Source organism: Aythya ferina (assembly GCF_964211825.1).
Source record: "Aythya ferina genome assembly, chromosome: 2".
In the NCBI taxonomy this organism is placed as follows: domain Eukaryota; kingdom Metazoa; phylum Chordata; class Aves; order Anseriformes; family Anatidae; genus Aythya; species Aythya ferina.
The window spans coordinates 149,912,692-149,936,929 of NC_140297.1; the positions used below are offsets into that span (position 1 = coordinate 149,912,692).

The 24,238-nt window shown below is 44.0% G+C and overlaps 1 protein-coding gene across 1 annotated transcript; it reads right to left on the reverse strand.

Annotated features, from left to right (window-relative positions):
- Positions 1-22,701: 22,701 nt before the first annotated feature.
- Positions 22,702-23,690, reverse strand: LOC311432475 (uncharacterized protein; the record flags this gene model as incomplete). Its single annotated transcript, XM_084510924.1, has 4 exons — positions 23,664-23,690; positions 23,244-23,510; positions 22,985-23,082; positions 22,702-22,900 (listed from the first exon to the last, which is right to left on the reverse strand). The coding sequence occupies exons 1-4, from the start codon at positions 23,682-23,684 to the stop codon at positions 22,702-22,704; spliced, it is 585 nt and encodes a 194-aa protein (XP_084367050.1). The 5' UTR covers positions 23,685-23,690.
- Positions 23,691-24,238: the final 548 nt, after the last annotated feature.

Sequence of the window (24,238 nt, forward strand, 5' to 3'; positions counted from 1 at the left end):
TTTCTTTATAAAAACAAGACCATTTAACTCTTCCTATTCCTCAAGGGGCATATCAAACATCCACAGATCTAACTGTAGATGGCAAGTAGCAGATGAATCCGATGGCTGTGCAGAAGCATGTTCATTGAAAGCCTCTGAGCCCGCCTCTGGGAGGAAAAATTGAGGTATGTGTAATTGCAGTGTCAGCCTACAGCCGCCCTGCTTTGCAGCTCCGTGTTGGGTGCATTCACCTTGACAACAGCTGCAGAGCAGTTCCTGTACCTTTGTGGGGTTTTTGTTCTCCGAGCTTTGGCATTTGAAACCGACGTCTGATGTCAAAACAGAATGGGAACTTCACGATTCTTCCATTTCTGATGGCCGTCCCATCAGACGCCTCAAACCACGAAGACGTCTCGGTGGTGAGGGAGTTCTGTGAATGGGGAGCCGCACCGAGCCCTCTGCATGGCTCACCCTGAGTCACAGCCAAACCCACCGACGGGGATCAGGAAGAGCAGCATTCATCAAAATCCCGTGTTCTGGATGAGACAGAAAAAAAAAAAAAGCCTTGGATTCACAAATGTTAGGACTTTCCGGGAGAAAACACTGCTGTTTAAAATGAAACCTAATAAAGGAAGAGCTCCACTGGATCGCAAGTGGGGCGTAGGACTGAGACATTACCCGGTGTCAGAATGCTTCTACCACTAATTGAGGAGCTCGCCAATTAGCAGGGGATGCGAGCAGCTCCCTGACCTAAGCTGGCTTTGCTCTGCACACATCATCTGGTGGCTTGGAAGCGAGAGGGAAGCTGTCGTCCCCAGGAGGCGGAGGGGCAGTGTGATCTAATGTCTGCGTTTGCAAAGCCCCAACCAGTTACTCATCCCTTAGCCATCTATTCTGAGTAGCATTGTTTTAAAAGTAGCTACGAGACAGGCTCTGAAGCAATTCCTTGTGAGAAATCGTCGGTTCAGAGATTAGTACCCAAGTAGACTTTTCACATCGGAAATTTATTCTGTCCACTTCAGATTTCCCCTTTGGTAAATAGTGGATTAAGTCACAAAAATCAGGTTATAATGAGGATGGCATGGAGCTTTAATGAGACCAGAGCTACGAAAACTAACCTTATTTTCGGCTCTCCTCAGAAATCAGGATAAGGTTTGTCATTAACATATCATGACCGGCTTTAATTGAGTAATTAATGAGAGTAACCAGATAACAGCAAGGTGCTTGGCAGCGTCATTCCAGCTGGTGCATAGACACATCTCAAAAACCTGGGCATGGTCTACAAAAGGTTACGACTCGAGAGGGAAGAGTTGAACAGAAAGCCTGCAGCTGCCACCACCCACCTACAAATAGGGACAAGGTGAATGGGGATCATTTCCCCCTCTCACTGAGCCCCAGCAAACCCGTGAGGACGTTCATGGGGAAAAGGAAGCGGTGGCTTTGAAAGCTCTGGGGTTGAGGGTGTGAAATGCAGGTCTTGTAACTTCTGGGTGCTTGAACTACTAGGCTTTTACACAAAAAGAAGGAATTAGCTGTTCCAGTCGTGTTCTGGAAGAAAAAAAAGGAGTGAGCTGGCAATCTCTCCCCTGGGGGAGGATTACAGATAGGAGTGGGAGTGCTCTGCAAATCCCCAGGCCGGGTGATCACTCGTACCACGTCCTGACTGTCTGCCCAAGGGACGCTGAGGTGCGCAGCAGCCTTCCACTCTCCCCCACGCTCTGGTTTCCATGGGATGGAGAGATGGGTGCACAGGCTGGGTGCTCTGCCTCTCCTTCCCACATCTCAGACAGGGAAGCAAATGCCACTGGGGTGAGACTCGTTCCTCCCCCCTTCCTTTCCCCTTGGGTGTAGCTTTCTGTTAGGGGACCCAAAACCTTATGGAAAGCGATAACGGGAGGAGCCTGCCACACTGGAGAGGGCACCCAACGGGGGGCTGCATCGCTTGTCTTCCCTGCTGACCGCTCAGAGATCTTCCCTTCCCTTTATTTCTCTCTGTTTCGACGCTCGTGCCTTGGTGTCACCGATAGGCTGATAGCAGCAAGTGCTCTTTGATAAGATGACTGCAAACATCGCACCCTAAGCCAGGATGTGGTAATGACTGGAGCTGAAAAAAATCATACATCCAGGCACCGTTTTCTTAGATCATCATTCTTTTAGCCGGTCTGATTCTGAAATACACTGAGCACTTTCCAGGAAAGGACTCGTGAGCTGCTCAGCCCAGCTTCAGCTCAGGTTCTTAAAATAAGCTATCTCCATGTTTATATAAAAACAAAACATCAGCTTAGCCAGTTCTGCAGTGATGGCTCGAGTTAAGATTTCACGTTACAGAAATGTGGACCTGCGTTCTTGATGCAAACAGTGATATCAGCTTATGACAGATGATATTTTTTTAATCACCTTTATCTTTAGAACCACCCAGTAATTAAGACTCAGAAAGGACTGGGCAAATATGTTTGCATGCAAAAAAAAATAAATATATATATAAAAAAGAATGATGCTCTTTGTGGAGTAACTGATTATATTAGCAGCTTCAATTCTGGCTGAAGAGTTCCTTGGTCCTGCCAAAGCTCAGGAGTCAACCCAGCTAAGAAAAATATGATTTCTTAGTTCCTTTTCCAGCTGCTGCCAGAGAGTCATTTCAGCCAGAGTCCTAACCAAAGCAAACCCGGAGAAAGCACAGGGAGCACACAGAGGTGCAGAAGGCTCAAACCGGAGAGCGTGTAACTTCCCAGCGTCCTGGGAGACAGCTGCAAGATGTTTCTTAGCCACGGTGATACATGAGATAGAAGGAAAGATGACTAACAAGCCTTTCACTTGAAATCGTGGCTGTCTCATAATCAGTAACACTCAACAGCCTCCAGGCAAAATCCTCCATCAGCCCCAAACAGCAGACAGCGCAACGAGTGAGTAACCTGAAGCTGGGACAAGGTTTCTCAGATCACTTGCCCCTGCCGATTTCTAGCCGTGGTGCATTGGGCTAGCGATCCCCATGCTCCAGAATCAGCATTGGCTCGACAGCTTCCAGCATAACTCACCCATTACACATAACTCACCCATTGTCTGGGGCTCGGCTGTCACGGCTATAAACAGCAAAATAAGGAGAGATAAGAGATCGCCCAGATTACTGGCAGCGGTAGAGGCTGTAGAGCAACCTTGGCAAGGCTGCTCTTGCTCTCTGGCAGGCAGCTGAGCAAAGACAAAAACTCTGCCCAGCCCAGGGATGGGTTCTTGGCGTGCTGCTAGGACAGCTTGACACAGGTTGCCATTGCCCAGGATTTATGGCAAGCCATCCTCTCGGCTCGTCAAGGCTCATTGCTGGCTCGGGACATCTTCAACCTACTGAGGAACTGCACGCCACCTGAGACGCTGCTGCATCGTGTGCTCTCCCTGGGCTGGCAGCAAGAAAAGTTTCCCCTAAACACAGCACAGATCCTGCTTGCACGAGGCCTGACCTCATTACAAAAGGATCGGGGTCATTTCCTCATGGGAACGCTGCGACAAGAGGGGGACCCCAGCACGTTGGCTGAGCTGTGGTAACTGTTCACGTACACACTCCGACCCCTCTGCCAACAGCCAGGAGAGCACATTCATCCAACCCTCTTCCACCGAGGCTTAGCTTAATTTGTTTCACCTCCCGGCTGCCGTGGGCTAAGCGCATGAATCAGCCAGCGATCGCAGTGCAGCTGACATGCAGGAACTCAACCGTGTGCCCCAGCCCTCTGGGCTGGCTGTTGTCACCCTGTCCTTCCTCCTGCATTTGTCTCGGCTTGTTCAGGGCCCTGCGTGCTCGGGTCACATCAGATTTACCTGGTGCCTTCCCGTAGCAGGGACCAGGTTCCCGTTTCATTTTTCTCCCTCCAAGCACGGGGCTTTGCTGAGCTTCAGGAATATTTTTTTACAGTTGTACTTAAATCACCTTTGGCCAAGCCTTTCTATTCATACCCAGACATTCATCTATTGCTCTTCATGCAAGTAATAAAGCTCTTTTCATAAGCAAGCAAACAACAACAAAAAAAAATCAGCTTAGCACCAAAAGCTGTTTGAAACAGATAAACTGTAAAGCATTACAGAAAAAGTGGGGCTGGTTTTCACAGTCCTCATTGTACTTGGAGGAGCATTTTGTCATTATAACTTTGGGCTATAGCAAAAGAGCCTTGCAATAAAAGGCTGCCATAAATTGACCTTTTGTTGCAAATACTGCCGTTCAAGCATAAAGCAGCAAGAAAGGCTACATAAGCTGCGTTGAAAGTAGGTCACTGTACATCTACTGTTGCCATGGCTGGTCCTGGCTGCGAGTTGCTCGCGGGGTTTCTCGGCTAGAGCAGCGACAGGCAGGCAGAAAGGCTGAAACTCACCCCACAACTTCGTGCTGTGGGGAAAGGACAGGGTGGTATATCGAGGGGTGTTTAAAAGCTGTTTTTAGGTTTTTAGGTAGGGCAGGACTTCTGTGGACCACCTCTAAAGGTGATTTCTGAGAAATGGGACGTCGTAGCCACAGGGATGGATGCAAACAGCCCTTAGGTGGGATCCAGGGCTGCAGAAATGACACCCGGAGCTGGTGGGAAGCTCTACTGATAATAGTAAAGCTCTTGATGAAGCAGCAGTACTCCAGGTCTGCATTGCCCTGGTCTTGCAGAGAGATGGAAACTTTTACCTCCTCCACAACTGCCTGAATTGTCATTGATTCTTTGGTACTGGTTCCCTGAAGCACCCAAATGGCCTCAGTCTCTGGAGGATCCCAGACTTTCATTTTCAGCACTGTTGCCATTACTAAAGAGAAAACTGAATCCAAGCCTCCGAAAGCCATCAGGGTCTTTCTCCAGTAACGCCAGTGGGCTCTCTGCAGGCATTGCCTCAGAAAACCACCACAGTCCAGGAAAATGCTGAAGTGCACAAAGCCCTAAAGTGCCTTTCTGACCAGGAGAGAATTTAAGCTCAGGGTCAAATGTTTTCTTGACTCCAACCCTAACCAACACAATACAGATAATAAAAACTGAGTCATGGGGACTCCTCAAGAAAACAATTATAACATCTATGTTCCCATGACTGTCCAAGCTTATCTGACTCAGCTGCACTAACTGGCCCCAAACAGGGGTGGATTCTGGATCCCAGCTCCTGCTGCTGACTGACAGCAGACCCTGGAACGTGATGGAAATCAAGAGCACTTCCCTACCACGGGGAATCCATGTGCCAGCCCTTCCTTATCCTCAGCTCATCAGTTTCCTGCTGAAGTTTTTACTCGGCAGCAGGGAGGAGCCTTCATTTACTCTCCCTGGTATAAGATGAGACGATAGACTGAAGAGGAGAAATTGTTTTCCTTTGTGCCTCTATTACAGCCTTACACAGCGAAATAATACACAGCCTTTGATCTTGTTCCGCTTGTGTACCATTCTTTGCAGCTGATTGAACTAATAAAATACAGGATGTGTAGGTTTAAAGACAGATTCAAAGTAGAAGTGTAGCTAGATGTTATGATTTGTGCTGAATTATTTATTACACAATAAACGGCTTACCCATTTCAGTAGACAATCCATCCGCCCACCCATCCCCTTCCACGGGCTGCTGTTCAAAAGGGCTTAAACGCTGTCAGAGGAGGGAAGATGCAATGGAAGCAAGAAAGATGCTCATCCCTAATCATCAGAGGAAAGGACAAAAGGTGGCTTTTATTGTAATTGATTATTATTATAGCACTATGTAGATATTAAGTTGGAATATTCTGCATGGCATTTTTCTGCAGCGGGGCTGAGTGTCGCAGCTGGAAGTGCAGTTCCCTGTACTCAATAAACATGACATAGAAAACTTGCTAAGCAGAATGGGTAGACCAAGACCACATAGAGCTAGAACAGCACAGTTTGGTGAGGGACATCATAAGGCAACTGAAATCTAGTCCAATTTGCTTATCTGATATACAAAATGTTCATATTTAATGTGCATTTTCAACTAGTTTTGAAGGATTCACACTAAAATACATTAAATAGACTCGTAGATATTATACACTAAAATGTCTGTGGCCTGTATGGCGCAGAAGAACCAACCTCAAACAGACTAAAAAAAATGCTCTGCACATGAGCTCCAAACTTTTTAACTCCCCTGAGACAAGTATCATGATATTTGTTTTCTCTGTAAGCCTGTGGGTTTTTTGTTGTTGTTGTTGTTTTTTTTTGTTGTTGTTGTTGTTTTTTTTTTTAAATAATAATAAAGGTTTATGCAGTCAAACTATCCGTGTGTTCAGTGTGTCTATGTGTAGATGTGCCTTCCCTGCAGAATCAAAGAACAGTTGAGCTTTGATGGCACCTCTGGAGACCATCTGGTATAACCCCTGATCAAAACACAGGCAATTAAAACAGGTTGCTCAGGGCCATGTCCATTTGGTTTTGAGTATTTCCAAGGATGGTGACTCCATAACTGCTCAAAACAACCTGAACCAGTGTTTGACTACTGAACAAATGAATAAGAAGTTATTTCATATGTTCACACAGCATTTCCTATATTTTAATTTATGCCCATCACTTCTCTGGTGGTGTTATGAGGCACCACCACTGAGAAGCATCTGTCCTGTCTTCCTCACGCCCTCCCCATCAGGTATTGATGCTTAATGATATGATCCCATGGGGCCTTCTCTTCTCCAGGATGAATACTCCCAGCTTTCTCAGCCTTTCCTCTCAGGAGAAAATGTTGAAAGCCTTGCTAAAGCCAAGGTAAACAACATCCATTGCTCTCCCTTCATCTACTGAGCTGGTCATCTCATTGTAGAATCACGGGTTGGTTGACCATGATTTCACTTTTATTGGTCCATGCTGATCAGTCCTAAATACCTGGGTTTATTTGCTCCATCACCCTTCTTAGATACTGGAAAATTTGTTGTATGTCCCCAGTAAATGGCGGTGAGGGGAAAATCAGATTATGTTATTTCTATTGCTGACACAGCAGTTCTTATTTTTTTATAGAAACACTGCAAGGCTTTGAGATTTCTAAAATTGAAAAACATCTGAATTTCATTCTTAGAGGAAGGAAAAAGCTACATCATAGCATGCCCCAAGGGAACCTAAGAAAAAAAGTGACAAGTACCTTACACAGCAGGAGTCCCTATCACAAAGTCATTAACCAGTCCCATTAGCTATCGTTGCCTACACTTTCCATGAGGATTTTGACCGACTTAAAGCTCCTTCAAAATAATGCATGGACATCAGGATTTTGTACTGTCACAGAAAGTACGCAGTATCTTTCATGAGGTTATACACATTGTGGGTCCCATTCCTGAGTATCTCGGGAGCACTGGAAGGTCCCGTTCAGGTCAGTCATCCATCAGTCATTTTGGTACCACACAACTTATTCCTGCTTATCTGTCCTTTACTAAAGGCCAGAAACATGCTTAGAAAGTGTACTACATCAAGCTTATAGAAAACAATAAAATAGAAAGCACTAAGTCTCCAAATGTAAGGACACAGCTCTAACAGTGTTTCAGAGCCTCTTGCATCTCGGATTTACACGGGATGGAGAAGGAATGAATCCAGTGACGATGAAGTTACACACTGCCCCTCAAATCCTTCAGAATAATTCTGATGGTTGTTGTTTACAATGTGTGTATTAGTTCCATGGTGGAAACAGCCATGTGTTCTGTGAAAAAAAGAAAAAAAATACACATAGATACTGGATTTGAGATCAGTTTCCCACAGCTTGTTTGCAAATACAAACTTCTTGGAATTGTTTTAAAGCTTATTACTCTTCGCCTGCTTTCTAAATAGGCAGGAATGAGGAATGCAAACATCAGCTGCTGCCTCAGGCAGGTATCTCCCAGCACAGGGCTAATCGAGTGCCAGGGTCTGACCTTGATTTGGGGTTGCTGCAGGTCGGCCGAGGAAGGAGCCCTGCTCAGCAGCCTCGGCACAGCCAGAGCAGCTCTCACCCTGGGGAATGACAGCACTCTTGGCCCCGTGCTAAGGAACGAGGCGCTTCTCTTTTAAAAGGATTCTTTGTTCCTATAAATAATGGGTAACATTCTTAACAGCACAAGTCTGCCTTCTCAAAAGTGACAGCTCGAGTCTCCAAAGCAGCTGCAGCTGAGTTACCTGATCACAGAGACCTGTAGGATCCAACATGCCCAAGTACTTCTGAGAACCTGGGCCAAGAGCTTTGGTTTCACTAATAAGCAACGAAACAAGGACTCCAAAGTACTGGCTTTTGAGAGTATTTAGCTGTTCAAATATGGCATTGTGAAACACATCAGCAGCACCAAAGCACCCCTTGCAATTTTACAACTTTTTTTTTTTTTTTTTCCTGTCTGGTATTTGCTGGTTTTGAAGAGTTTATCCCACATCTGGCTGTCCAAAAGCTCAACCATTCTAGAGAAAGACCTGCTGCCAGATACACCCAGAATACCATCTTGTTACCAGCATACGTGGTGGCTAGATGCCTCCATCAGGCCAGAACTGCACTCTGCTAGGAGCTGGTAGAAAGCTTTTTCTCCTTTCTCTATTCCTATGTGACCAGCATTAAATATCATTCCAGCCAGAAATAACAGAGTCACAGATGGAGGCAGTAAAACAGCCTCCTAGGCTTTTGCAAATCTGTCTTGTAAATGCAAGCTGGGGTCCCAAATGGCTTTTATATTACCTGCAAGGGGAAGGTGCTAAGGTCAATGTCAGGAGACTGCTGTCACCACAAATAGTCCTTCTTAGAATATCTTCTGCAGGTCTCCATCATATGTAATGACTTTGTTGCCACAGTGCACAGACGTCCTTTCCATTCCTACTGCCAGCATTCAGGAGGTTTCATTGCTCTAAATTGAGAAACAAAGGTTTTCTCTCAGGTACAAACAAGCATTTCAAATAATAGACTTGTTGCAGTGCAATATTGCTTTTTGTCCTCCAAAGAGTTCTTTTGATACAAAACCCAACAATGATCAAAAAGCAGTGAATAGCAGCTTTACTTGGATATAAATACAAATGACCAAACAAACAAAAAACTAGGAAAAGACCCATAGAGCTGATAATTTCATTTGCTCACTTCTGCCCACACTATCTCTATATGACAACAAGACTTTAGAATTAAATTCATAAGCATTCTAAAAGAAATCCTATGTAAGTCGAACCACCTGTAGTAGAGCTGAAGCTGACCTGGCATTTCTGATGTTTTGCTAAATAATAGGGATTATTTTTCTCATTGCTGTGTCCGTGGGCCAGCAGAAGCTCAGGATGGCTGCACGCTCCCCTTCCAAAGTGATGTGCTGGAGAACATTTGGCAGGGGTGCACTATGTTAACATCACATTATGTTAGCATTACTGCAAGCTACATGATGTGCTAGCACAGATGTCAGGTGAGAATTTCAGTTATGATAAAAATCAGTACAAAGCCCGTAGCTGGCCAGTGTACCAGGAAACCTCTGCAGCTTTATGCAATCCTGTTTGTTCCAGACCCGTCAATCAAAATCGCCCCAGCAAGGAAAAATAAAGAAACTCCAAACAATTATTTTCAAATAACAAAACTTCTCAACTGTGATTAAAGAAACACCAAACTCTGCTGTATTCCCATATAAAAAACATTCCATACATATCAGGGATTAGCCAGAATTCCCCTTCCTCCATCTTGCCTTCTTGTAAAATTTACTTTTAATAACTGTCAGCTTCCTGAACCGCAAAGCTCTCTCTTCTGTTTTGCTGTTATTCACTGGGGCAAAATAAAATGCTAAGGCAAGAAGAGAACACAGGTGTGTTTACCCTGGGTCAGAGAAAAAGGAATTTGCAGTCTGGCAGCAGTGGAAACACAAGCAAGGGGCTGAGGGGTTGTTTCCAGTGCCTGCTGTGTAGGGAAGTCCTGTAGATCAGCTCACCAAGGGACACCAGCCAAAGCAGCACCTCCACCTGCACCAACCCCACCTACTGTGCACCGTGCTGGGTTATTTTGCTGGGAATGTGACCATCCTCTTCCTACTGTAGGAAGTCCCAAACTGGCAGGGAGCAGCGGTCTGGGAAGCATCTCAAACACTGCAATTTCCCCCTAAGAAACCATCCTGCTTCCCTCACAGTTGGAAAGCTCATCGTTATAATGAAAGAGTAAGCACCAAGGACAGGCTTCAATGCCTTTCATCCCACTGGTGTTTCCAAACTGGAAGCCTGGAAATAACATGATCCTGAGCAGATGTTACAGAGCAACTACTGAAGAAGACTCCCTCTTACTGTAGAGCTCTGCTGAAGAGGCCAGCAATCCTCCTCGTGCCACAGAAGGAAATATATGATGGAAATATATATATATATACATGGAAAAATATCGTGTAGCCTTGCAGAGGTGATGGGCCAGGTTTTACGAAGCATTTAGCTCACTGCAGACATAGACAGATCTTGAAGAGGGATTTTCAGTGGTATTTAAATCGCATCAATTTCCATGGCAATTAGATATTAGTCACCTTTCAAAAATCCCATTAAAATTTTTCTTCTCCTTCCTACCCTGGCTTTTAGTTAGCAATGGACAGGTCTCTAAAACCAAATTTGGGGGGGGATGGAAGAAGGTTGAGGAATGAAGCTTAAGAAACTAAGAAAATAATTACATGTTGAACGTATCCCATAGAAATCTATATAAAACATATACAAATAATTAAAATATGTCAGTCCTAGCTATTAGCATTTTTTGCTATATTTTATAGGATTTGCTACAACAATCTTGTACAATTTGATCTAACACCCAACACAATTATTTCCCAAACCCATCTCTTTATTTCTTCAACACACACAGAGCGAGTCAGTGCAGTAACAGACTAGTCTTGGTGTACGACGATGGGCAGATATACCTTCGCCACATAAAGAATGCCATCAACTATTGACTACAGAGCCACATCCCATTACTCCAGGAGCTGCAGAAAGAGTAGAAAGAACTGGATGGCAACCAGGGAGGCACCCGGGAAGAGCAGGCAGGGAAACAGAGACCACAGTGCTTTTATGATGCCTTGCTTTCAGGCAAATGCTGATCCAGTCTTGGGAGGAGAAAAAATGCAGTTGTGGGACCTGCTTCACATCCACTCTCCACAATACTGACTAACCAGTGGTAATGGTCCTTCTCTAAAGACAGCTTTTCCAAATTAAACTCATTTACATAACCCAGTATAATCACATAAATAGCTACCATGCATGTAAATCAGGTGTCTTACTTGGAATTTAAATGTGTGTCCAGTTAGCGTATTCATGCTAACTCCTGTTTACAAACATAATCTTAAATTATGAAGAAAATACTGTGAAGGAATGCCCACAAAGGTGATAGACTCATATTAAAAACACATGAGCTAGGGCTGTTTCCCAAAGTAAATCCAGCAGTTTGTCTTCAGTTGCAAACATTGTCCAACCATTTATTAAACCACTTTGAAGCTCATTGCTTGGCCTACGTATGAGACCTTATATGAGATTATTCGGAACAATTTCAGCATAAATGCTGCTATTTCTGGCCACATTTTTAGCACTCTTTCTCCTCACCAGAAATGGTTTTACTTGCTAAGGATATTTTTGCACTTGGATTTGTTTGTCAGGAAGATCTACAGAAAGTTTTCTGCATATATTGCAGCGTACAACAAAACCAAAGGCCTACATCCTGCTAGAACAAGCACCTGGAAAGCAGTTTTCTCTGCGTCTAAGGTAGAACACTCTTCAAGAAGGTGGGAGCTATGGAGCTACCCTCTCAGGTGTCCATTAGGCTAAAAGTGAGAATCTTCCTTTCCCCCAAAACACACCACTGCCCAGGTACATTAGACATAGATCTGAGTGTTTGACTTCCCATTAATGCCTCTGGGAATGAATGGGAGCACTTGCCTGGGCTCCCAGGTGATTTAATGTCTCCATTTTCAACCATTAATTGATTTTAAGGTTCACTTAAATTTTGAAGCCACACGAGCAGCCTGAGTACAGCCTCAAATGAAGTGCCTTAAGTCATGACTAGGTGGAATTTAAGTCTAATGTAACTCCATATATTCAATAGGAAGAGCTCAAGTGTTGACTACTAAATGATTGTAATCAATTTTTTCCACAAACATCAGTGAGAGAATTTGTAGAAAATATTTAACATAAAAGCAAACAAACAAACAAAAACACCAGAGACCAAAGTGCAGAAAAATGTAATCCGCTAATGAACAACTTAGAAATGATAAAGTTACACTGTAAAAACACTGACAGGAGCCACAGCTCAAACTATACCACAGATACCCTCAAACTCTTGATTTTTTAGCCTATCTAGAGCAAAACACCTTCTGGTCTTTAATACTAGAAGACAAGGGGAGTGCTCTGTAGATAGAAAAGAGCTGTACTGTCATGAAAAATTATAGCCTGCAGGGCAGGCAGAGCAGTTCCAAGGTTTTCTGTTTTCCTTTCTGTCCATTTGCAGGCCGATGGGCTCCAAGGAGCACACAGCAGCCATTGAACTTCACCCTGGGCACAAACCCAGTGAGGAGAAAGAGGAGCAGAAGAGGCGTCCGGCTGCCTCTGTCTCTGTTGGTGATAATTGACATGAGGGGCAAATGTCACCTTGGCATGGCAGGACACCCAGAGGTGCTCGAGGTGTTAGAAGTGGGCATGCAAAGTCCTGACGGGAAGGTGTACCTGATGGATTTGGGGCTGTGGTGAAGGAAAGAGGAAAGGTCTCGTTGATTCAGTTTAGTGGCCTGTGGGTGTTTGGGGCTGGGGAGATCTACAAAGGAGAAATTTGGAGTAGAGCATGTCGGAAGGGTCAGCCCCATGCGTGCATTTGAACATTGGGATCATGGTGACCTCCCCTTCTTGAGCTTTTCACACTGCTCACATCACAGGTTGTGCACCCCAAAACCTAGGGCACAGAGGGCCTCTGCCTTCTGGGGAAGCTCTGGGCACCTCCTCCTGCTCCCCCACGCTGCTGGGAAGCGCTGTGCAATCCTTCCCCATCCCCTGGTTTAGTCTGGAAATCCCTGAAGAAGCCCAGGCCTCAGCTTCCTGACTGTAAAACCCGACAGGAGGCACGCAGCACGCCTGAGTAGGCGTATGTGTGACGGGAGAAGGCAGCTCGGAGACGGAGGAGAGGACTGGGACAAAGGCGAGGCGAGTAGGTAGCAGCAAGACCGGGCAGGCCCAGCTGCAGCGAGGGTACGGAGTTCAGACAGGGTAACGCAGAGCGAGGTGCAGCCTCTGGCTCCTGAACACGCCGTGCTGTGGCACTGGGATACAGAGAGGCCTGCTGCCCTCGTACGCAGCCAAGTCAGGAACAGCTCCTGAGCAAACGCCTTCTAAAAGCGAGTGCTTTGAAAGAAGAGGGTGAACTGGCAACGGTGGTGGTTAACGGGGAACACAGTGGACACAAAATCTTTTTTTTTATGACCTGTTATGAAAATTATTGAACTACAGACCATGTCTCGGATTCCAGGCATTATCATTTGTAAGCATCTAAAAAAAATACACCCTCATGTTCCATCACACTATTTATTAAGAGAGGGGGATCCATCGCTCCCCTCCCTGCACAAGGCTCATCTGTGACCAGAAGTATTAACTTTAGTTATATAAATGTGTATAAATGACCACCGACTCTCCAAACAACATCCCTCCTTCCCCTGCAGCACCACGGTCCTGAGCAGTAAGGCCACAGGTGGGTCTCACCCGCTTCATGCCCCCTGCAACAAGGCAACTGCTGGCCCATGCAGTTTTTCTCTGCTTCCTGCATTTTCAGCAGTTTGCAGAGTTAAAATATATTCAATTGCTTAACCAAGGACATCATCTGGAACAAAACTGAGATTAGGAAATCTGCATTTTGTGTCTTTCTGAGCAAAATGCCTTTAGGTATCTTGAGACAGCACTCTCTGTGTCAGCAACAATTGTCTCACCTACCCTCTTTTTTTTTTTTTTTCTTTTTTTTTTTAAATACAAAACGCATTCAAACAGAACCCAAATCTGTCCAAAGCTAACAAGGAAAGGATTTCTTCCTCCAACTGAAGTGGAGTTAGCAAGGTTGTGATGAAGCACTGCGTGCTGAGACATGCGCAATGCCAGCCATGAACCTCTCATTAAGATGAGAGGGAGTCATTGTAAAACTCTGGGCAAAGAGGTTGGGCTCATCTCTCCACAGCCTGATGTACACCTCGTTATTTCAACAGCGGACAAACAGCAAGACCAGATTGTTTACAAGAGTGTGGAGGTAAATCCTGACAGTATTTTGTTTCTTCTGTACTTAGTGATGACAGAACAGGTGATTATGAAAAGCCATTGAAATATTTCTCCCCAGACTGGATGATTCATAACTCCTTGCTGATGCTGTCGTCTCCAAACCAAAGGTTGTTGAGGATGGTGAGAAGAGGAAGAAGGAAGAAAAGAGAAGACACGAAGGACAAGTAACACGGTGCACTTGCAGCAATTTCTCTGCAGTCCCGAACAACCCCTACGCACATTCCTTAACTTGCAGGTACAAATATAGTCCACACAGTACACAGTCCAACAGAGAGGTAAGAACGGGAATAGAGCATTAAGTAACACATAAACAATGCCTACGTGGAAGGCTGAAGATTAAGTGCTAGCAACAGTGTAGACATCAGGTCATGCACTTTAAGCCCATTCATTACTTCTCACATTAAACCATCGCCCTGTATACAAAATAAATAAATAAGCCTGAGTGAAGCTCAGAAAAATCTTTGCCAGAACACAGGGACCAAGAAGAGTGTAGGTTAACATGTGCTACATGCTCACCTGCCCCAGTCAGGACAACTAGAACAATGCAGCTGTGCCAGTTTGCACCCGCTTAAGCCATGACCTCTTTAGACATTTTTGGAAGGAGTCCAGTGATGGAGTCTAGACATTGTTATTCAGAAATAACTTGATCTTCATCTTTTCCTTTTCTTCAGAAAGGAAGAGGAAATGTATGTCACAAAGCAACATTTCATGCAGAACAGCAGGGAAAGACTGGATGGTAACCCAATTAAAAGCAGATCAGAAATCTTTCAAAGCCATTTATAAAGCAACATAAACTATCTCAGTCCTCCTGTGACCGAATGAAAAGAGGTTGCACATGGAGCAAGGAATCAGGTGATCTGCCTTGCAAAATCTTCTTCGCCTCAGAGAACAAAATTCAAGAGCCCATTTCATCAGCCTTGCCCCTTGGGTCACTGCTGCAATCTTCTGCTTTTATCTTCCTCAGTTCCTGATCTGGCAGGCCCAGTGCCCAAGAAAATGAGTCTTTTTACCATCTGCTATCTTGTGTTTGCAAGGAAAAATCTAAGGTGCTTGCAAGGTCTTCTGTGTTTAGGGGCTATTTCAAACAGCACTATATTTTTCCCCCCTATTTGCTTACTAGCACGATTGTATGAAGCAAAACAGCTTTTCCAGTTCTAATATTTTCTATCTTTCTGGCCTTCGTTGCCTCTAGGTCTACTGGCCACAAAGCTTTATTTTTAGATTATCTCTTTATTTAACTTCCACAGAAGAATTCAGCGTGCTCCTTCCACACGAATGTTGGCACCAAGAGGCAGGGAGATGAGGGACTCTTTGAAGGGATCATCTGTGAAGCCTTTGTGCTACAGCTTCCCGAAGGCCCTGACATTCTGTCTTTTCCTTTGCTTCTACTTCAGCTTCTTGTCTCGTCACATGCACCTTTTAACTATATTTTTAGATAGTTGAACAATTCAAACAGTTTGCCTGGAGCCAGCATTTAAACTTAGACCTATATTTTCAGGGAAAATAAAGGTTTAAAGTCAGTCTGCTTATTTAGAAGTTTTGAAAAGGTTGATCTCCTGCTGGCATCTTTACATACCTTAGTTTTGTAGGTGCTTATCTTTCAGATAAAAAATGTGCATTTTATAGAGGAACATATTATGGGTTTCAAGAGAAAGAGAAAAAGCTTACCAAATCAATAAGATGACTGATTTTATTTATATACCTCTACTTCTCAGGCCGAATTCACTGGGACTGCTTTGGCAAAGCCCAAACTATGAGTAGACAAGATGTAAATGTTTGTGGTTAAGGTCCCAGTACAGCCTTTCAAACACCATGAACATCTCATGATGACCACTGATCCAATAAAAAGACTCAGTTTGCTAGTCCTGAAAAATAGGACCAAAAACATTTACCAAAAACATTTTTGTATTTTAATGTGGCAGGGGTAAGCAGGATGTTGCATTGCATGATGTCTCTTCTCCTGAGGCTTACCAAAAAGCAGCAGCAACCTTCACTTTCAGAGTCTTTGCAAGTTCAACAAAAGTGTATTAGTGTGTCCACACTCTACTACGTCCACGCTCTAGTATGACCACCAATGTCACCCACTGCACCATGCCCCTAAGGCTCAGACTACTAGAATGAAAGCAAATAAAACCAAACACTGCAGTTCTTTGCTTTCTTCCTGCGCCATTCCTGGCCTTCCTCATCCACCAGTCACATCTTCGTCTTTCTGCTGGTGTTTCACATCGCTTTCATTTCTCCTGTACAAAAGATACCAGCAACCATCTGGACAACAGGATCTTCAAAGACCACCACATCTGCAGGCTTGATACTGGGCTACGTCCAGCTGCTAGCAGCGTACCATTCCCTAGCAATTACTTCTGACGTGTCCTCTGATGTAGAATTAGAGACTGAGCAGGAGGGAGACCAGAACACTGGTGTGGTGACTTGACGTTGATAATCAAAGAAAATAGCATTTAGGTGACTATGACAGCAGATGGAAGGGTTTAGACAGAAAGGGACTGTGCAAGGAGAAACAGTGGTGATGGGGCTGTACTGGAAGGACAATTTACCGTGTTTCAGCTGGTCTCCAGTTTCTTGCCATGGGTATATGTTCATATCCACAGCACATGTAAAGAAATCCAAATAAATGAAATCCAAAACTGTATAACCTTGATATTTGCTTATTCAGGCTTCAGCTCTCTTATCTGGGCTTCTCTCTGAGTAAAACAAGAAATCATAGTCATCCCCATGAAGGTATTAACTCAGTTATATTAATGCTAGTTTTGAGAACCACAGAAGGGCCAAGAGGAAATCTATGACTTCAGTGCAGCATTAAACAGAAACCGCTGGAATACCATCCAGAGCTGCACAGCAAAATTGTTAAAGCTGGTCATTCAGCAGCCATCATCTGTCTTTTGCACTGAACAAAGCAAACAACATACAGAAAAGAGAGCATGAAATCATGCAGTGAAAATCTGTGTCATAACACACAGAAAGGGCATAAACTAAGGTTACACAGTAAATGTTAATTCTAACATCTTCAAAATTATTGCATTTGTAACTCAATTTTCTTCTAATACAGCCACTGGAAGAAATATTGGTATATACTAGGAAAAAAGAAATTCATACGACAGCTGGATGTCATTTTTTCCCCTCTAAAGAATGTCACGTTTGGAATGGCCCAGTGGGCAAAGGCGAATACATAATGGTTATTCAGAAAGCAATTAGATTCTGACCGCAGGGAAATGTTTTCTGAATGGGTTGAGCTTTAATAGAATAGAGCAAATAGTCTTTTTTGTTCCTCTCTTTCTTATATAAGGAATCTTTTTTTTTCCTTAGAGTTAAGAACTGGGTTAACGATGAACACATAACTATACTCTTCATCCAGTTCTTCACTATGAACTCATCCATGTATTTTAATAGTTACAGCAGCTGCACTCTAAGACAGATATAAATAAAAACTGGCTAAAGATATTCTGAGGTAAATGACTCTATACCTGCCCTTCACCAGAAGCCCGGCTTATGCTAATGAATTTTAGCCTTTTCATTTACAGAAAGTAAATTACAGGAGCAATCAGTGTTTGGGGTTGATGGAAACATCAAAAGCAAGTAGTAACCCAAGCCAAAACTAAAAGGATTCTACATGCCTTTGAGCAATTCTGATGATTTAGAAATCTCACATCTTCTTGTGCTGCTTCTTTCAGCTCTAAGACATGAGAAGTTACGCTGTATTAAAAAAGCTAATAAATAACAGGCCTAATTCTGCTCTCAACAACATGGGTGAATCTGAAAGCGAAGGCAAGGGGGTTCAGGTAGGCTATGTAAGCCAACACCACTACAAGATCTCATCAAAGGCTAATCATCAGCAGAAAACAATAAAGCTGCTATAAATCAGTGTTTGATAACATATGAAAAGTTAAGTATTTGTAATATCTTATCTCGTACCCCTGTAATGACAAACTGTAAATATCCACATTGCCTGGATAACCAGCCATAATCAAGATTAATTAGTAACACAGCACAAGCAGTACAGACAATGAAGGAGGGAAGAGGGGAAGGAATAATTTTTTTTTTCTTTTATTTTTTGTGGACATCCTGATACAAGAGGTAATTTCACCCAACCTTAAAGGTGCAAGGCAATGCAGAAGAGAAGCAGGCTTGCTGTATAGCAAAACACGCTCTTCTGGGTAGTGAAATATCCATCAGAGTGGCTATACTTTTTATTTTTACTATTATTTTTTAATAAATTACTATTTTTTCATTTTTTCCTAGTGATATACAGAAGCTCTGCTAAGACAGAACATTACTGCACTGGCTCAGAGAGCACTGATAACATACGGACTCATTATTTAAGGGTTCTGTCAAGGAATAGGGTCTCATCTTTGTAGGGGTCTCGGCTGTGGCAATTACATACACAAGGATTACTTCACGCAGGTTTGAATATCCCAGCTGTTGCTTGTCTTCACTCAGCATCAATCTCAAGTGTCTGTAATTAGCCAGTGATATCAGGTGCTCTCCTAAAAGCTGGCAGCGGTAGCTCACCTTCTTAGTGCATCAAAGCCAGCCTTGTGTATCTGGGAGCAATCAACAACAGGGGCGTGAGTGCAAATGCTCCAGATTACAACATCGACTTTTTTTTTGAACCAGGTACAACATAAGGTGGATCAACCGCTCTTCCCATTTTGTATTTTTTTTTTGCTTCTTTTTAAGTGGAAAAATGTCCTTCTCATTCAACACATCCCTATGTCTGATAAGCATTAAGCAAGCAGCATACCTGCAGTACTACCACTCAGCTTTGGTATATTTAAAAGAGAGGGAAAAAAAAAAGGCTCCCTGGATTTGGAAGCAGTGCCTTTAAGGGTATTTATTTTGTAGTAAACATGCCCAGTTCCTAAGCAGAAGAGGGGGTTTCTGGGTTGTTAGTGACATGCAAATAGTGAATGGGTCCTGATCACGACGCCTGTTCATGGGAAAGATAAAGCACCTGCTTGGATAGATACCAAAGTTGAAACCCATGAATTATATTACGAGTGATCAGATGATAGTGTCTTGCTCTTATGAAGTGTTTTCCACTGGTATGCTCAGATCTCAAGGTACATTTAAATGGAAATCAGTGCTATGGGAAAACAACTGGGGAGCTGCTAGGTAGAGAAGTGAAGGGACATACTGTGCCAACCAGGAGGTCAGGGGGAAGAAAATCCACGTCTCCCAATTTCCTGATCAGTTTTCTGTCCATTGTCCTACTGCAGCCTACTGTCATTTTGGGGGCTTTGCTTGTTTGTTTAATGATACACCTCCTAGAATCATAGAATATCCTGAGTTGGAAGGGACCCACAAGGATCATTGAGTCCAACCCCTGGCTCCCCAAAGGACCACCCAAAAATCAGAGTCTGAGAGCGTTGTCCAAACACTTCTTGAACTCCAGCCGGCTCGGTGCCGTGACCACTGCCCTGGGGAGCCTGTCCCAGCGCCCGACCACCACTGGGTGCAGAACCTTTCCCTAACCCCCAGCCTGACCCTCCCCTGTCCCAGCTCCATGCCATTCCCTTGGGTCCTGTCGCTGTCCCCAGAGAGCCTCTCACAAGGAAGCTGTAGACGGGCGCAAAAAGACCAAGAGGAAAATGTTGATGTGAAAAATGAAATAAAAAAATGAAGATGTTGATGTTTACTTGGTTTATGATCTTGCCCCCATAGATCTCTCTTGTTGAGCCCATTGGGTTGGATCTGCAATGGGCCATAAGTGCCTGAAGTCAGATTTAGGTGGTATTTAGGTACAAACTACAGAATAAGGAACCCCCCAAAATTTCAGTTAGCACTATGAAGTCTGCAGACACCTACATTTTCACTTAGAAAATTTCCCAGCAACTTCTGGGCCTATTCAGAAGCACCAGCCAAGCTCTGCTCTACAGTCAGGTCATCCCCCTGAAGGTCCTGATCCTGTTGCTGTGCTCACTTAATGATAACTTATTTTTCCTACTATGGCAAATGCCACTTTCATTTGGCAACACGGCTAGCAGAAACCTTGCAGAGCCCACACAACTTGCTGTGTAGCTCAGATGCTCTCGGGGAAGGGCAACAAGGGGTGTGTGGCAGATGTGAAGAAGGGGGCAGCCTTTCCCCGTCTCCTCAAGTACAGCAGGGGTATTCCCATGAAGACTATTGTTGGTAAAGAATTACTGTGTATGGGCCTTAAGGGTCTCTATTTCTTTTATAGCTTGGCTGTATAATTAGTCATTTTTGTTTCTTTTTAGAAAAAGGAGAGCAATAGTTCTATTTATTATTTTTTTCATATTTCCCTGACACAATAGGGAATGTCAGTGGTGTTACAAAACTTGTAAAAACATGTTTCTGAACTGTTCTATGTGATCATCCACACTTCTCAGAACTTCTTAGTAAACTCAGAAAAAAGTAGAGAAGGGGATTTCATCCCACCCATAGGACACAACCATGCAATGGTGCTTTGTGGGTTGTTTTTTTTTTTTTTTCTGAGAAGTTCTTTACGTTGGATGCTACAGCCACAGGCAGATTTAAAGGAGTATTGTTTTAAGAAGTACAAGAAGCTTTTAAATTAGTGTACTCTCTGTTCTTATTCCAGCTTCGGTTTCAGTTTTCCTGAGATGCCCCAGTGTATGAGTCAACGCTGATGTTTAAATCATATCTACGTTGAAGATGGGGAAAAACTGTGACAACCAACAAATCTCTTGTCTTGTGATATGCAACTGCTCTAGCTGAGTAACTCCACCATAACCCTCGGTATAACAATTGCTTACTGTTTCTGACTTTTCCCCTATTCTTCCTAACTTTTACTGTATCTTCTTCTTAGGTTAAAATCTGCAATTTAATGTATTATTTTAGTATTCTCACACATACAATGGTTTCCAAATTCAAAGCCAGCGCTGGGAAGTATGAAGGTTCTTTGTAGACTATGAGGTGCCTTTCACAATTTTAAATACAGTAAGACACTAAATTAATTTATTATAAGAACATATTGCTATAAGAGTTAGTGTTGAAATCATGGATCATCAACCAGAGGTCACAAATTAGCCATCTAATGTACTCTCTGGGCTTTATCTTCTGTGTTAATCCTGCAAAATGTTTTACATTTAATTTTAATGCACTCCCTAGGTCAATTCTGAGCTGCAATTTGTCATGCACCATTAATTTACAAGTCTAAACAAGTCCTGATATTAATTATTACTTCACAGCCGCCAAACATTTTATAAAGCTATAGAGATATTCCTGTTCTTCATCTCTACCTGTGAGCGTCTGGCTGCTGATTCTTTGGTAGTCAGTGCTTATTTCTTCTCATACTTCAAATCTGTTAGTCTGTGCTTATGCTGAAAAATACTGCAATATGAAGCAGGCAATTACGACAGCCATTCTGTAACCTTCTGTGTGGTATTTGTCACCCACTGAGATTTTCTCAGCCCTGGGAATTGTTAAGTCAATGTTGTCTCAGCTAAAGACCAGCAACTATAACTAATGATTTCAAAGCTGGCAGAAGCAGCACTCTGACATCCATTATTTATACCTTTTGATAAAATGATCTGGTTTTTAGAAACATTAGAAAGAAAAAAAAAGAAATCAACAAAAATTAATTACTAGCATTCCTAATTAGGAAATAGAAATAATAGTCTATAGTCACCCGCCTGTATTTGTATCAAGTCATATCTCCTTGACCAGGGCCATTTTGGCCCAGACACAGCCTGTTACATTAGAAAAGCAGTTTTTAAGCTTGGGATTAATATTTTACAGCAGTGGCCAATGGGACACCACAATCCAGGTCCTACCCGTAAAGGTACGATAACACATTGATTAGTTCAGACATGAATGCGAGCGGATAATGATGCCAGACGGTAGCATGGCTCTACAAAATTGCCTGCATACTTGAAGAATTTGAGAATATTTTAGTTTCAGAGCCAACCCACAGCTTTGAAAAGGCTGATAAACACTTTCTAAAGGAAGGGGGGAAAGCAAACGGTCAGCTTTCCCTTCCAGAACCGCCTGAAGGACACGGTGGGAGAGCTGGAGATTCTCTCCATCCTTGAGCCAGGAGGTGGATGGTTATTCCTTTCCTGCAGTGGCTCCTGGGCCATTTTTGCCACTCCATCCCTCCCGCCTGTTACTGCAGGACACCAAGATGAAGGCTGCAAGCACGGCTCTGATCTCCCAGCCCTGCTGTCGCCGCAAGGGGAAGGGAAGGGAGGAGGAGGGAAGCGGCTGCCTCCTTCACCCTCTATCCAAACAGCAGCTTGCGGGAGGGACGTTGCCCTACCTGGGCATTAGGCTTTAGCCTACCCCACCTATTTAAGCTGCCGGGGTTTGTGTTTCCTTTGCAGCAGCAGCACAGCCCGTCCCGCCTGGCTGACCTCCAGCAGCAAGCCTACAGCTGAGAGGCTGGTTATAGCACACGGCGATATGCTGGACTTTTATATCCAGAGTTGAAATAACAAACTCGGTTCACGCAGGGGGCAGAGCTTTGGACTCATCCCTGCTTGAGAGGCCTGGTTATTTATTAATTATATTTAAAGTTTTATAACAGCTTAAAAGGAATGCGAGCCAGAGGCAACACTTCCAGTCAGGCCTCCCTTGTGCAATGCTTGTGTAATTCTCTCGGTTTATTGCTGGCTTGTGCAGCTACAGAAAGCTCCAGCCTGCTCCCTTCTCTAATGCCTCCACCGGTCCCGGTGATTTCCTCATCCCTTGACACACGATCCCCCAAAGCACTGCCTTCTTGTGAAATCCTGGGGCACGGGAGTCCAACGTGCAGGCCAGTGCTGGGGAAGACAGGAAAAAAAAAGAAATCTTTCCCAATCACTTTCTAAGGAAAATTTGTCAGACTCCTGCTGCCTGACACCCACCTGGCGAGATGGGAGAGAATGCTCTGAGCTGCTTCCCTGCCTGAAATTCCCCTCACCGTACCAAGCCAGGGGGTTGATGGTTTGCTAGTTCCAAGTGTCTGCTTCGAGAGAAGAGTTCAACAGCAGTGTTAAAGGGTGGTGTAAGCCAACAAGTTCTGGTTTTACGGATCGAGGTGCCCTAGCTCGCTGGGTTAGAAAAGGCCTTTATAAACATTTGGGGCATGACTTAGCACGTGGTGCGACGCAGCCATTTACTCACCCTCCTTTTACGCAGGCTGAGCCTCTGTGGGGTATGGATAACCACGGATAACTTCATGTGCCATAAAGATGTTTGTGAAGGCATCTGGAGACAGACTTCTGACCACTTCTGAGTGGGCATCTGCAGCCACCTGCTGGCTCCCTGCAGCCCCGGGGGGGATTTCTTCCTCTTTCCTTCCCCACCAGGGCATGTCTGGCAGTTCTTGCTACTTGCTGGTGTTTCTTCAGACCCTGGCCTCAAGAAGGAGAAGCTGAGGGAGATGATGTGCTGCATCCCATTAGAAAATAAATGAGGAAATCCTTTAAACCCCCCTGTCCTTCCCTACAGCTGAACTTAGTTCTGCAGGAGTGCAGCCAGGGAAAAGGCAGGCCTAGAGCCTGACACAGGTTCAGTGTGTTGCACATGAGCTGCAGCTCGTACCTTGATTAAATGAATTTGCATAGCCAGTATTAGTTAAATCCCAATGTACTAATGAAGATGTTAATCAATGAAGAAGTGTGCAGAAAACGAGATGCAAACTAAATAAGGCACAGGAAGGCGTGCTTAAGGGAGTGGTTCTGGAGAGGTTTTTTCCCCTTGCTGTTGGGGATAACGCCATCCTGCTTCCACGAGGCCTTATCAAGATCAGCCGGCAAGCAGCTGCTTTGATTTTACCAATAAAAGATGTTATCTGTGCCTCTTGATTTCTTTTAAATTAACACATAACTTTCTGTAGTAATGTCACAGGTTTCATAAACATCCTGGCAAAGGTACCAAATGTTAATTGGGCCTGCTAATCTCAATTTAATAGGACGATCAACATCTTTTGTTTTTTCCCTTCCTGTGCCTCTGACTGTGTCATTTCTTCCCTAATCCCCACTCTTTGCTCACTGCGTTTGTTCGGTTACCCTGTTGATTTATTTTTGCCTAGACAAAGCACCTTCCTCTCCCACTACACACCCCGTCACAGCTCTGGCCTCTGGTGCTGTCGAAGTGAATAAAATGGAGATGCAATG